This window comes from Canis lupus, chromosome 24 (genome assembly GCF_048164855.1).
Source record: "Canis lupus baileyi chromosome 24, mCanLup2.hap1, whole genome shotgun sequence".
Taxonomy (NCBI): Eukaryota; Metazoa; Chordata; class Mammalia; order Carnivora; family Canidae; genus Canis; species Canis lupus.
The window spans coordinates 42,329,823-42,344,621 of record NC_132861.1 but is presented as its reverse complement, the minus strand read 5'-3'; the positions used below and the strand labels follow the sequence as shown (position 1 = coordinate 42,344,621).

Genomic DNA, 14,799 nt, shown 5'->3' with positions numbered 1-14,799 from the left:
TCTGAGACCCATGTTTTTTTTTTCAGTCTTTCAAGTAAAACTGGTATTCCTTGAGGAAAACAGCTGGTTCATCTCTCAGTCCACATGAATGACTGCAACAAGAGTTTCCATCCAAATAACTTTCAAACATAACTGTGCAGCAGAAGTGCTTAATGAGAATTTTCTATTTCATCACTTGGAATGCAAATACTCTGAGGTCAGTATGTGACTACATTACTAAGTCTTACTGTTTCATCAAGGGCCTTCTTTTTTTCTTTTAATTTAAATGCAATTAGCCGATATAAAGTACATACTTAGTTTCAGATGTAGTGTGCAATGATTTATCAGTTGCATACAACATCCAGTGCTCATTGTATCACATGCCCTCTTTAATGCCCATCACCCAGTTACCCCATTCCCCTACCAACCTCCCCCTCCAGCCACTTTCAGTTTGTTTCCTAGAGTTAAGAGTCTCTCACAGTGTTTCTCCCTCTCTGATGACTTCCCAGTTTTCCCTCCCTTCCCCTATGATCCTCTGCACTGTTCCCTATATTCCACATATGAGTGAAACCATATAATAATTGTCTTTCTCTGATTGACTTATCTCATTCAGGCATAATATTCCATCAAGGGCATTCCTAAGTGAAACTGAGGGGGTTTCTTCCTATCAAGAGTTTGCGTCAGTGAGGAATACAATGACGGCTGTGAACGTTTGTTGCCACTACCTCATGTGAAGTAAGTTTCCAGAGGGCTTTTGTACCAGTAGTGCAAATGTCAACACCATGAAAAAAGCAGATGATATCTTGTGGTTATTATGAAAACAGATTTGACCTTGAGGCTCCACTGAAAAGGTGCAAGAACCCCCAAGGGTCCTCCTCCAATTTGAGACTCACTGCCCTATGACCACAAATTTGATATAACAGATTTCAGATCAAGAGAAAACAGGAAATTCCATCAAAAACACTGTATTTACTTTCCAAAGCACTGGACCATTGAGATAGAATGTGGCAGAGTTGAAAAGCTTGAGTTCCAGCTCAAGTCTCTACTTATTTCATGATACTAGTAATCTCTTTATATCTCAGTCTTCTCATTTGTAGATAATACCTTCAATTTGCTGGTTGACCTTAAATTATATATATTTAAGTATATAAAGTATATAAAGCACCTGGCATCTAGAAACTCATTAAATAGTGCTTATTATCTAAAGATTAATCAAATACTCCCTTGTGACGTATCCTACACAGTCACCTTCTATTACTTGACATCTATGCCTTCTCTCCCCAGTGAGATTGCAACATCTTTGAGAAGAAAGTCATATGCTTCTTTATGCTCCCAGGAGGACCATCCTTGGAATGAGTCGTGATGGTTTATGCACAGTAAGCCTGTGATTTCGCCAGCTACAAGTACAAACCACACCGTCAAATGGATTTACGCCTTCCCCCTCTCTGGCTTTCATTTCTCCCACGGTAGTGCCTGCCCCAACCTGTTGTGTTTACGATCTTTCCATTTTCTGTCCCAGCCACACCTGACTCACTAGGCTGCGTACTCCTGGGTCCCTGTCTTCTCTTTATCCCTAGTGTCCACCATGAAATTTGGACTGTTCAAACAGTGCTTGTTGAATATATGAGCTAAATGTTAGTTAGTTAGGGATGAGTGTCCCCAGACTACTGAATGCAACTGACAGTCCTTATCTTTATGACACACAGACTTTCAGAAATAATCGACACCATGGCCAACTCCCTCCTTCTTCAAATATGATTCTCCATGGGCTTTTATGAAATCTGTCTTTTTCTCTACTTTGTTACTTTACATTCTCCTTTACTGATTCCTCCTCTTAGTCCTCACCTTTAAGTACTGATTTACGTTAGGGTTCGGGTCTAGGAATTCTTTCTTCACTTTATTTTTTTTTCTCTAAGTTCACTAGTACCCATAGCTTTAATTATCATTAATATGCCAATAATTGCCAGTTATAACTCTCCCATCTAGACCTCGGAGCTCCAGATATGTGGCTATCTTGCCTGTACCTCGAACATGTCTAGGGTCTTACCCTTCCATCCTGTATCTCCTACAGAGCTTGTTCCCCAGTGTCACATATCGCCACACACCCCACCACACAACTTCAATCTCGGGACAGTAGATAAACCCAAGCAGCCATTGTGTAATGAAGTATAACACTTTAGAACAGAAAAATCATTCCACATGGTTTTAATGATGAGAACACCAGGACACCGCAGGCAAACAACCATAACTAAAAGGCTTGTTTGGTATAGTTTTATTTTGTTTCTTTGCCCCAAGAAGTGATCCTTTCATATTTAAGACTTTAGACCAGACTCTAGTCTAAGAAGCAAACTTACAAAGAAACAAAGGATCTGTGGAGAGCCAACTGCTCTAAATAGTTATTTCCTTAGAGTATAAGTTGACTTTTTGGTTCCACGTTAACTTTTTCAATAAAATATGGATGTTACAAGGTTGTAAAAATCTTTAAACCTACTTATATGTACATGTTCTAGGAAGAATTTAAGAGGACTTAGAAAAAATAAATGAAATTCAAAAAGCTAAGATTGAAGTAGGTAAGAATTAGATACATTGCTTAAAAAAAAAGTAGGAAGTGCTCTACCCACAGGAGAAGTGGTATAATTACAATAATTAATTGTAAAGAAGTGGGATAAGTAATTATAGTAATTAATAGATAGATAGATAGATAGATAGATAGATAGATAGATAGATAGATAGATATAGAAGTCTGCAAAGTCAAGGGTAGGTTGACTGACTAGGTCCCTCTCTCCCTCTGCCCTACAGCTGGTGGGCGCTGGTCATATAAAGGTATGTGAGGCCAGGTGTGTGATCCCTAGACCATGGGCCAGAAGACCAAGACCTAATGGGATTTATTGACTGGTCATAGTAAGCCAAGGACAGAACCAGGATTAGAACACATGTCTTCTGATGGAAATATGTTCAGGACAAAGCAGTTCACATGGAGTATGATCCACTTCATTTACAAAATAAAGCAGACATCTGTAAATCTATGTATCAAAAACAGCAACAGGGAATTAAGAGGGTACAACAGGGCATCGAGATTAGGATGACTTTATTTTTATTTTTATTTATTTTTTTATTTTTTTTATTTTTTTTTATTTTTTTAGGGTGACTTTAATTTTCTTCCTCAGACTTGTATTATTAAGATTTTCTATAATGAATATTACTAGCACATTTTTAAAAAGCTTGCAGCAACCTGTTTTCAACCTCTGTACTATTCAAGGAAATGTGGATATTAAAACAATGTCATGTTTTTCATCAAAAAAAAAAAAGAATTAGATACATTGACAAGAGAAGATTCAAGTAAAGGAAAGATCACATTTATAATTGCATCAAACACTTACACATAAAATTAACAAGAAGTGTCCAAGACCTAGCTATACTACTGAACAGAAAAGAAAATTGTGATAAATGGAGACACATTTCTAGATGAGAGAACATAATATTATAAACAGGTCAAATTAATCTATGAATTAAAGTAATTATAATAACTTTATTTTTTGGAATTTGAAAATTTACCATGTATTATAACAGACTATAGAACAATAAAATGTGATTCTGATACAAAATTAGATCAACATAATAGAATTAACTAGGGATCCCTGGGTGTCTCAGTGGTTTTGTGCCTGCCTTTGGCCCAGGGCGTGATTCTGGAGCCCCAGAATTGAGTCCCTCATCGGGTTCCCTGCATGGATCCTGCTTCTTCCTCTGCCTGTGTCTCTGCCTCTCTCTCTCTCTCTCTCTCTGTCTCTCATGAGTAAATAAATAAAATCTTTTAAAAAAAAATAGAATTGACTATATATGGGAGTTTAAAAATAAACTAAAAGTAATTTTTTAAACAAGTAGGGAGAGAATAAACTATACAATAAATAATGATGTAGTTGGAAAAATTCATAAAATTGGATTTCTACCACACAACATACAAAGATATATTCTAGGTTGATTAGAGATTTTAATATTAAAAACAAAATATAAAATGGTGAAAATAACAGGACATATTTACATCTTAGTGTAAGTAATTGGCTTTTTAAGCATGATGTGAAACTCAACACCTAAAGAAGAAAAAAATTGCTGCATTTGTCTAAAATTAATTTGAAGCTTCTACACAAGACAAGATCCCACAAAGTTAAAGATAAATGACAATGAGCAAAAACATTTCAACGATAAATACAAAGCTTAAAGACCTTAACATAAAGAATCTAAAAATGATTTTTAACAAGAAAATGGGCAAAAGGCATGAACGGTTAATTTGCTACCAGAGAGAGACAATGACCAATAAACAGACCAAAATAAAATATTCCCAACTCCATTACAAAGAAATACAAAATACAATAAGAAATACAACTTTTAGTCATCAGAATAGCAAAGATTGCAAAGACTGATAATACCAAATATTAGCAAGGTTGAGGAAATAGGCATTCTCAGACATATCAGGTGGCTCCTTCAAAAAGCCATCACACCTTCAGTGGATTGAGGATGTTCTTAGCTATCCTTTTATATATTTTTCAGAATTTTATTAAAAATGAATACTACTTTTATAATAGAAAAAAGTAAGAGAAAAATTAGAACATGGAGAAAAAGGAAGAAAAATGATAGAGATTAACATTATTAGCATATCAACTCCTGAAGATCAAGATCCCAATAAGGTTATTTGAAAACTCAAATAACATACAAAGTTTCTATCAGTTTAAGGCATCACTATCATTAACGACTGCTTCTTTCCTATTCTGTAATTTTAAATATTTTGCATTATATATAAGAGCACTGAAGATATACTATTTATTTTTGACAAAAGTAGGCATTCCATAAATAGCTGAGTAAATAAATGATGTAAACAATAAGTAAATAATGTAATCCTAATCTGTACCTCAGAGAAAAATTGAAAAGAATTAGCACTTGAGAGCCCACATAGCATGATCTATTATCCTAAGGAAATGCCCTAAATAATTTTAGTGAATTCACAAAATTCTCCATTCTTTATTCACAGCTACTTTGTTTCTTATAAAATAAAAATTGTAAAAGTTAACTACCAAAAACTAGTTGGGTTATGATTCAAATGGATCTAAAAAAAAAAAAGAGCAAAATCTGAAACCTATAATTGGACTGTTTGACTGTTACAAAGCATCAAGGTTAAATGTTCATCCTTCCCATGAGCACTGAGCTGCAATATGAGCCCAAAGCTGGGTCATGTCAACGAAGAGTACAGGCACAAAACAGAAAAAGATGCTCCTAGGAGCACATATTGTTCCGTGGTGATTGTTTCCCACAGTTTCTTAATGTTTTCCATCTGCCCCGGTTGTGAATTTTTGTGCAGTAGATATGATTCCCAAAAACACTTAAGAAGCTGCTACCCCCAACATTCTGCAAAGCACTATAAGGCTAAGCTTAAAAAGACACAAGTGTTCCTTACTCAGAGCACATTCAACCAACAGAGACCTTTAAAGTGCTCAGAATATTAATTAGTTTAATTAACGTTTATTTAACTCCTTCTCTTGGCCCAAAAACCTTGGAGCCTACATACAAGAAGTAAAAGACAAAGATTGCCATGCCTGAGTCAGTTGAAAAACACGTATGCAACACCCACTCTTCACAAAGAGAAGAGCTTATGGATTAATGAATGAGATAAAAAGAGAATGCCCATGTTTGATTAGCCATATTACTTTTATGTGAGAGGGACAATTCCATGGATGCCAACAGTGTGGAATGCTCCTGACCTATATGTTACTCAAAAGAAAGTAGGAGGACTGAAATCTGGGGGTTAAGAAATTAAACAAAATTGCAGAAGGGACAAAGATAACACAAGAATGATTCAGTGGTGAGCGATTTTTTTCCTACTTGATAAAGTTATTTTAACACCTACCTGCTATTCAGTAGTATGTTGGAAACTTGCGTATAATGTATGGATCACCAACCACTGGAATTCAGAAATTAAGTGTCTAACATGCTAGTGGTATGACTTCATTATAAAATATAATCATTAAGGCAACAGTTGCAAGTGTAAGTCTAAAGCATTACTTGAATGTGAGATTGCCGTTGGAACCCTGGACTTTCAGAGCTGGAGTGAAACCGATAGACCACCTGTTTGACCTATTCACATTTCAGGAGGAGCTCCAGGCATTCTACTCAACACACATCATCTCATTAAACTCATTCATTTATTCAACAAATATGTGAGCACCTATTTATTGACCAGTCTCTATTCCAAGTGCTAGAGATGTGGTAGTAAACAGATTTTACTGAGTCCAGGACCTCATGAAGCTTTTATTCTAGCCGGGGTGACTATTTGAAATAAGTAAGTAAAATTATGGCACAATGAACTGAGAGAGGGCCAAGAAAAAAATAAAGCGGGGGAGGATGTTATGAAATATCTTGAGGAGAAGTTGGGAAATTCTAGAAAGCGTGGCTTCACTTTATTTACTTCACTTACTTTTAAGGACAGAGCCAAAAAATGTGAGAATGCTGGCTCTGTAGATGTCCAGAGAAAATTATTGCAGCCAAAAAGAGCAGCAAGTGCAGAAACCCTGAGTGGGGGCATGCCCAGCCCATCCAAGGAACCCCAAGACGACTAGTGCTGCCAGAGGGGAAGCGGGGTGAAGTCAGAGGCAAAATCAAAGAAGATCCTGTAGTGCCGTGGAGATTAATGCCTTAGAGATGATGGTGCTTTTATTTTAAGTGAAATGAAAAGCCATCAGAGAGCTCAAGCATAAGAGTGACATGATCAGATTTATGTTCTAGCTATCATCCTGATGCTGTGTTGAAAATACACAGAAGTAGGGCAAGGGTGGAGACTCTAGCAATAGAAAGCATGGTAGCCATTGCTGTGAGGTGAAACTGTTGAGTCCCGTATATATTTTAAGTTTTTAAAGATTTTATTTATTTATTTGAGGAAGAGAGAGAGAGACAGCACAAGCAGGGAAGAGACAGAAAAGCAGGTTCTCTGTGAGCAGGAAGCCTGATGGAGGGCTCAATCCCAGGACCTGAGCCGAAAGCAGATGCTTCACCCACTGAGCCACCCATGAGCCCCTGAATCCTGTGTATATTTTAATGGGGAACTGGCAGGATTTGTTACTGGGCCAAATGTGGAGTATGCAAGATGGGAGAGAAAGATGAGTCCAAGGTTTTGGCAGGGACAAGTGGAGGAATGGCGCTGCCATTAACTGGGATGAGGGAGACCACAAGATACCCCATATGAGATGTACATTGCACATCCAAAAGAACAACCAGGTAGGCCATGAGGTACTCAGGATGACTCATTCGGGTTTTTAAACCTTGAGAATGGATGAGATCACCTGGCTGATAAGTATAGATAGAGAAGTCCAAGGACAGAGCTCTGGAGCAATCCAACATTAAGATCAGAAGGAAGGGAAGTCAACAAGATGGATGAAGAAGGAGCAACAAAAAAGTACAAGTAAAAAACAATGTGTCCTGGAAGCCAAAAGACAGAGTGGCCAAAGGCATCAAATGCTACTGTCAGCTGAGGACAGGAAGGACAAAGAGGTGGCCAGTGGGTTTAGTGATCTTGGAGGCCACTGAGGATCTTAAAAGAATGCAGTTTCAGTGGAGCCATGAAGGTGATAACACCGTAGGAGTGAGTCCAAGACAGAAGAGAGAAGAGAAATGGGGACACTATTCTTCCAAGGAGGTTTGCTCTGAAGGGAAAGAGATAAATGAGAGAGTAGCTGTAAAGGGTCAGTAGATCAGCAAAAGGAGTATCATCATCACCATGTGACTTGATGGTCGAAAAGCCTTGATGGATTGAAACAAATTGCTCAAGTTACAAAATCTGTATACTGTATACGATGAGAGCCAGTTATTGTGATCCCAGAGCTCATCTTCCTAACCTACACTCCACAGCAAAGGGATGAATGAAAGCAAGTCATTCGCAAATCAGATCTATTTTGGGGAACCAGCACCAGCCTACACCAAGCACAGCCAAAGTAAAGTTGTGAATGCTTCAAGAGAACAAGCCATTTACAATTTCCTACGTGCTACCTCTCACATCTTGAGCCTTTTCATGTTATTTTAGTTGTAATCCTAAGAAGGATAAAACAAGTGTCTTTACTACAAATGTTAACTTCATATTGGAGATAGTTGCTGCAAGGCGTACCTTTACAGGGAGGCCCAAACTTCTCATCCGGCAGGAATACTTGGTCAACTACTGCTTTGTGCAAGTTTTGCAGATTTTTAAATTTTATATCCTTATTTTTAAAGTGAGTTCGGAATTGGAACCAAGAGTTCTGCCCCTATTTATTTTTGTTAAGATTTTATTTATTTATTAATGAGAGACACAGAGAGAGAAGCAGAGACATAGTCAGAGGGAGAAACAGGCTCCCTGTGGGGACCCTTATGCGGAACTCAATCACAGGAGAGGGGGGAGGGTTCATGACCTGAACCAAAGGCAGATGCCCAACCACTGAGCCACCCAGGCGCCCCTGCCTCTATTTCTGTACCTATGAAACTGGGTGACCAGTGGGCTTCACTCATTCTTCAAAGGTGACCATACCCTCACCTATGAAACAAGACAACCAGGCCAGCTTATCCCACTCTAAACCTACAGGGTTCTGTGGGCATATTTTGAAATTCCTTAACTCATTGGAATCAAGGACTGTGACCTTAAAGCAGGGCACAGCGCCTGGTGGCTGGTCCTCAATAAACATGCGTCTGGGGTCAACTGATACGTGTGGCCTGGAATGCGAATATGCCTTGTTGCATGGGCATTTTCCTTTTTTTAAATCAGAGGCTCTGATGGTGGACTCAGGAATTTGTATTTACTGTATTTATTTATTCATGAGAGACAGACACAGAGAGAGAGAGAGAGAGAGGCAGAGACACACGCAGAGGGAGAAGCAGGCTCCATGAAGGGAGCCCGACAGGGGCCCAACGTGGGACTCGATCCTGGGTCTCCAGGGTCAGGCCCTGGGCCGAAGGCGGCGCTAAACCGCTGAGCCACCTGGGCTGCCCGCATTTTCCTTTTCATATTCAACACATCCTGACGTGGTTGGCGGGCACTGAGGGGTGCACCTGACGGGATGAGCACTGGGTGTTATTCTGTATGTTGGCAAATTGAACATCAATGAAAAATAAATTTATATTAAAAAAAAAAGAAAATAGAAAAAAAAAGAAATAAAATAAAAGGCAAGGATGCCTGAGTGGCTCAGCGGTTGAGCGCCTGCCTTCGGCCCAGGACATGACCCCGGGGTCCTGGGATTGAGTCCCACGTCGGGCTCCCTGCATGGAGCCTGCTTCTCCCTCTGCCCTTGTCTCTGCCTCTCGCTCTATCTCTCATGAATAAATAAATAACACCTTTTAAATTATTTTTGTAAATAAGAATAAAATAAAATAAAATAAAATAAAATAAAATAAATAAAATAAATAAATAAAATAAAATAAAATAAAATAAATAAAAAATAATAAAATAAAATAAATTAATTAAATAAATAAATAAAATAAAATAAATTAATTAAATAAATAAAATAAAATAAAATAAATAAATAAAAAATAATAAAATAAAATTAATTAATTAATAAAATAAAATAAATAAATAAAATAAAATAAAATAAATAAAATAAAATAAAATAAATAAAAAAATAATAAAATAAAATAAATAAAAAATAATAAAATAAAATAAATAAAATAAATAAATAAAATAAAATAAATAAATAAAAAATAATAAAATTAAATAAATTAATTAAATAAATAAATAAAATAAAATTAATTAAATAAATAAAATAAAATAAATAAATAAAAAATAATAAAATTAAATAAATAAATTAAATAAATAAATAAAATAAAATTAATTAAATAAATAAAATAAAATAAAATAAATAAAATAAAATAATATAAAATAAATAAAATAAAATAAATAAATAAAATAAAATAATATAAAATAAATAAAATAAAATAAATAAAATAAAATAATATAAAATAAATAAAATAAAATAAAATAAATAAAATAAAAAAACAAAATAAATAAAATAAAATAATATAAATAAAATAAAATAAAATAAATAAAACAAAACAAAATAAAATAAAATAATCGGCAATGTGGTCCTTTCAGCGTCTGCTCCTCTGGAAACCAATCTGTCGGGACATCACCCCCCTCCCTCTCCGTCTGCCACATTCCTAGCGAGTCAGAAAAGCAGAAAAGCATTATAACTCAGCAACTTCAACGTTTAAAGACTTCCTAAAAAAAAAAAAAATCCCTTTGAATGCTTGGAGCAACCGTGTCCAGCAGCGCCCCGCCTCCCGCGCCCCCGCGCACAGGGATCCCTCACCAGGGGACCCCCCCCCCGCCCCGGAGCCTCCCGCGGCCAGGACGGAGGGACCCCGGCCGGTACCTGGCGGGTAATAGCGGAGCAGGAGGCTCCTGAGCTTCATCTTCTGCTCCTCGCCCGATCCCCGGGTTCGCGACGCTCTTCGTAGCCATGGAAACGGCCCAACAGCGGCGGGGCGCAGGTGCGCATGCGCGGGCTCCCGGGGCGCGCTGCTCGGGCGGGGGCGGGGGGGCCCCCCGGGGACCGCAGGCGGGTGACCTCACAAGGGCGAGGCGCGCGCGCTTCGGCCCAAGGGATTCCAAGGAGGAGGAACGGGAGAAAACCCCCCTCGGGGTCCCCATTCCCGGGCCCTCCTCGTGGCCCTGTCCCCACAGAAGAACTAGGACCACAAGGGAAGAGGCTGCACGTGCTGCCGCTGGGCCTGACGCTGCGCTTGGCGCCCTGTACACCTGAAGCTATGGAGACTGAGGCTGCAGTGGTGCATCATTTCTTCCTGCCCACCCACCCCCACCCCCAGAATCAGAGAAAGTGAAGACCCCCCCCCCCAAAGAAAGTGAGAACCCCCACAGCTAGCCAGTGGTGGAGGCAAGATGGGAAGGCAGGTGCATCACTGGGACCCCACACACTACTGTCCATCCTGGGTTTAAGGCTTTCTGGGACTTCCTTTTTTTGTTTTTTAAGATTTTATTTATTTATTCATGAGAGACACAGAGAGAGAGAGAGAGAGAGAGACAGGCAGAGGGAGAAGCAGGCTCCATGCAGGCAGCCCCACGTGGGCCTCGATCCCAGGACCCCGGGATCACACCTGAGCCAAAGGCTGAAGCTCAACCACTGAGCCACCCAGGCGCCCCTGAGCTTTGGAAATGGATTCAATCACTCTGCTTTAGTTTTCTCATTTTTCTGGCTCAGAGTAAGTACTCAACAAAAGTTAACTGTTATTAGATTGCTTTTGACATTTTGAATGAGGCCTTTGGAAAAATAGGAGCTTCACAATGGAGAAATCAGGAAGATGCCATTTAACCATGGGATGGAAGTGGACATCCCCAGTGTAGGGACAAGCTGACGTTGGTACCCCCTGACAGTGCAATGACAAGGACACAGCAGTTCTCTGGGATTCCTGCCTGCAAAGCATCACCCGTCTCTGATCACCAGGAAACATCAGGGCAACCCAAATTGAATCAATTGTAGAAGTAACTGTCAAGGTCAAGAAAGAAAAAGACTGCAATTCCTTCAGATTAAAGGGCACTAGAGACATTTAAATGTACCTAGTGATCCTGGGTCCTGAGCCAGGAAGAAAATTAGCTATAAAGGACATGATTGGGACAACTGGATGAGACATTACAGTTTTGAAGATATCGATATTATGTCAATATTAAGTTTCCTGATTTTGATATTTGGACCGTGGTTATGTAAGGCAATGTCTTTGTTCTTAGAAAAAATACACTGATTTATTTAGAGATAAAGGCTATGATATCTGCGATCGATTTTCAGATAGTTTTGAAAATTTTATATTTATGTATAGATGTGTGTGTGTGTGTGTGTGTGTGTGTGTGTGTGTGTGTGTGTTTGGATATGTGGATGGATAAGAAACAATAAAGCCACTGAGGAAAAGTGTTGAATCCAGCTAGGCAAGGGTTCAAGGGCTCATTTTCAGAAGTTCTTTGTCCTACTCTTGCAACTTCTCCATAAGCTTGACATTATTACAAAATAAAAAGTGGCTTTTGTTTTCCACAGAACCAGCCAGGCTTCAGAATATTCCAGGATATCGATAGCAACCACAGAACCATTTGGCTCCACTTTGTTAAGAGAGCCCCAAGTTCAAGCTCACTCCCTGTTTCACCCCTAAATTCTACATCTACCTTCCTCTAGTTGTGAGAGCGAGAGCCTCCACCACTCTTACCTGTCTCTTTCACTATTCCCCCCATTTTCCAGGAGTTCCTGAACTCCCTACATGGCTCTTGTGTCTTTCTGTTCCAGGTAAAGGATTTCTCCTACTCCCTTGAACTGCATATTCTAACAGGTTGCCTTCTTGCTCCTTAAAAAAAAAAAAGAATTCCAGCTCTGCAGCTTTTGACATCCTTCCACTGGCTCAGAGAGTGTAAGCCAAATTCTTCCACCTAAGTTAGAGAACTTCCTCACCACCTCCATGTCATTTCTAGAGCCCTCTTTACCTACTCTGGGGCACAGGCCCCTGGTGTTGACATCCTGTATTTCCGCAGCCCATGCCCACTAGGGGTGAGGAGCCCTCACCTCTGTCCTTGCTTGAGAGTCATTTATCTGGATGTCAAAGTGCCCTGACTGTCCTAAAGTTCCCTCTCAGTTTCTCCCTAACACCCAGATACTCTCTGCTGATGGAATGCCTAGTGTTGTGACTTGACAGCTCAGAATCCTGTGACAAGCACCCAATGGAAGTCCCCTCATCCCCGTTTTTGGGAGGCAGTAGGGTTGTATGCAAACACGGTGAAGTGGTGATCCAAAGAGAAACCAGTAAAGTTCATGAATGTGGGAAGATTTCTCTTTGGGCTTTGGCTTACGTTGAGGTTACCGCTACGCTTAATTGACTCACCATCTACTCATTCCTGGAAGGTGCTGCATGAATCTCTCAACTTGAGTAATTGTGTGTCTGTTTCATGCTCACTCACTCCCAGTGCAGAGCCGTTAGCCATGAGTGATGTGTGGAAATCCACAAAAACAAAACCCCTTACATCGCCCAGGCGATGGGTGCTTATCTTAGTGTCCGGCTGACTTGGTATGACTTCCTCGAAGGGCTACTCTAGAGACCGTCCTAAAAGTTGTATCATACTTCTCATCAACTCCTGCCATTCTGTGTTGATCTGGCCGTTGACTCACTAGAGCAACAATTGCCATCCACACGGGTTTATACATATAAAAGTGACATTTGACTTGAGTTTCTTCCCACTGACACCTGCCTTGAGTAACAAGAAACTTTAAAAAAAACATTAGTAGCATTAACTTTGCTCCTCCCAAACTAATTTTGTCTCGTGGATTGAAGCCACAGTGGGTTTCAGTTCTCAGTGTGACTCTGGACCAGCAGCATCAGTATCACCTGGGAACTTGCTAGAAATGTAAATTCTTGCCCCACCCTACCACCTACAGGATCAGAAATGCTGGTAGTGAGTGGATGCCCGACAATCCATGTTCGAACAAGTTTTTTATGGGGATTCTGGTGAACAGTAATGTATGAAAACCACTCAGGTGGTATCGGATGTTAGTTACAATGGCTGGGCCAGGGCTGGGTGAACATGGGCCCTCTCCCCCCATCATCAGGCCTTTTATGTATTCTGAAGTCTTCCCTGATTGTCAGGGACGGTAAGCTGCTTGCTCAGCCACATCTGAGGATGCGAGTAGGGCCCAGAAACAGTGTGGGAAGAAACCGGAATTCTCTACATAACTGGCTTTCCGAGGCTCCAATGTGCTGAGGACACCAATGGATGGATACCAGACCGCGAAGGAAGGCTGAGGGCGGGGGAATCTCTCCAAGTGGGAGAGGGAAAGAAAGGACCAAGGGAGGGAGGCAGGAGTCAGCCTGGGGAATCTGACTCAGCCCTGAGGCGGGGTGGATGGGCGGCAATGGGGGTCCAGCCCCAGCAGGACTTGGTGGCTCCCATTTGACCTGGTCCCTCCTGGAAAGAAGCTTGGCATCAGGGAGAGGCCGTAATCCCTAGTCTCCGGGGGCAACCAGTGAAAGCAGTTACATAGAAATGAGAGGTGCCGCTCCCTCCTGGGAAAGAAAGTACAAAGAATGAGATCTGAATGTGCAGAGACTGTCAGTAGAGGTCAGCCGTGCATCCCAGGCACTTGGGACCCCAGCACAGCAACTTGAAACTTCTTCCCCTTTCTGCCTCCACATCACTGACAGACGAATGGAATACCTGATTTTATCTGGGACCAGAAAACCAGCGGCACCGGGGGCCACTAATTGAGTCAGTAAGTATATGGAGAGGACCTACCACTCCCAGGCATGTTTCAGGTACAAGGCATCTGATTCTGGAAAAAAATAAAAATAAAAAAATATATATATATATATATAGAAAATAATATATATAATAAAATAAATATCTGTAAAAATAAAATATAAAAATATAAAATATATATATTAAATATATATATATATTTTTTTTTTGAGGAAGCCATTTCTAGAAAGGATCAGAGTTCAAGGAGGGTTTGAAACTTTTGTGTTTATGGAAGGGGGGGCATGTCCTAGGTAGGATTGCATTCACACTCAGGAGGGACTGCTACTTGGACATGGAGGCCACATGAGCAGGGCTGACCCACAGTAGCTCCTGCGCCTCAGAGCAGCACGCCTGACCTGAGACCCAGCTCTGCCATCTGCCACCTGTGTGCTCTTGGCAAGGACTCTAACCCCTACAGCTTCAGTTTCCTCCTTGGAAAGATAAGAATGATCCCAGCATCCAACTAATGGGGCTGTTATCTGAGTCCGGCTTGTTCAGAAACACTCTATTAGTATCAAGGTTGGCGATGATAATGA

General features: G+C 40.1%; 1 protein-coding gene across 3 annotated transcripts in view; it reads right to left on the bottom strand.

Moving 5' to 3' along the window:
* DAW1 (dynein assembly factor with WD repeats 1) overlaps positions 1-10,498 on the bottom strand; it is a 45,650-nt gene extending 35,152 nt beyond the window's left edge. Inside the window, exon 1 of one of the 3 annotated variants that reach the window (XM_072796543.1) lies at positions 10,353-10,498. In XM_072796543.1, coding sequence (XP_072652644.1) covers positions 10,353-10,392 — 40 coding nt within the window. In that variant the 5' untranslated portion in view covers positions 10,393-10,498. Of the gene's footprint in view, positions 1-1,227; positions 1,368-10,352 lie in introns of those variants that run through there. The other 2 variants (XM_072796544.1, XM_072796545.1) reach the window with 2 other exon arrangements.
* Between the last annotated feature and the right edge of the window lie 4,301 nt (positions 10,499-14,799).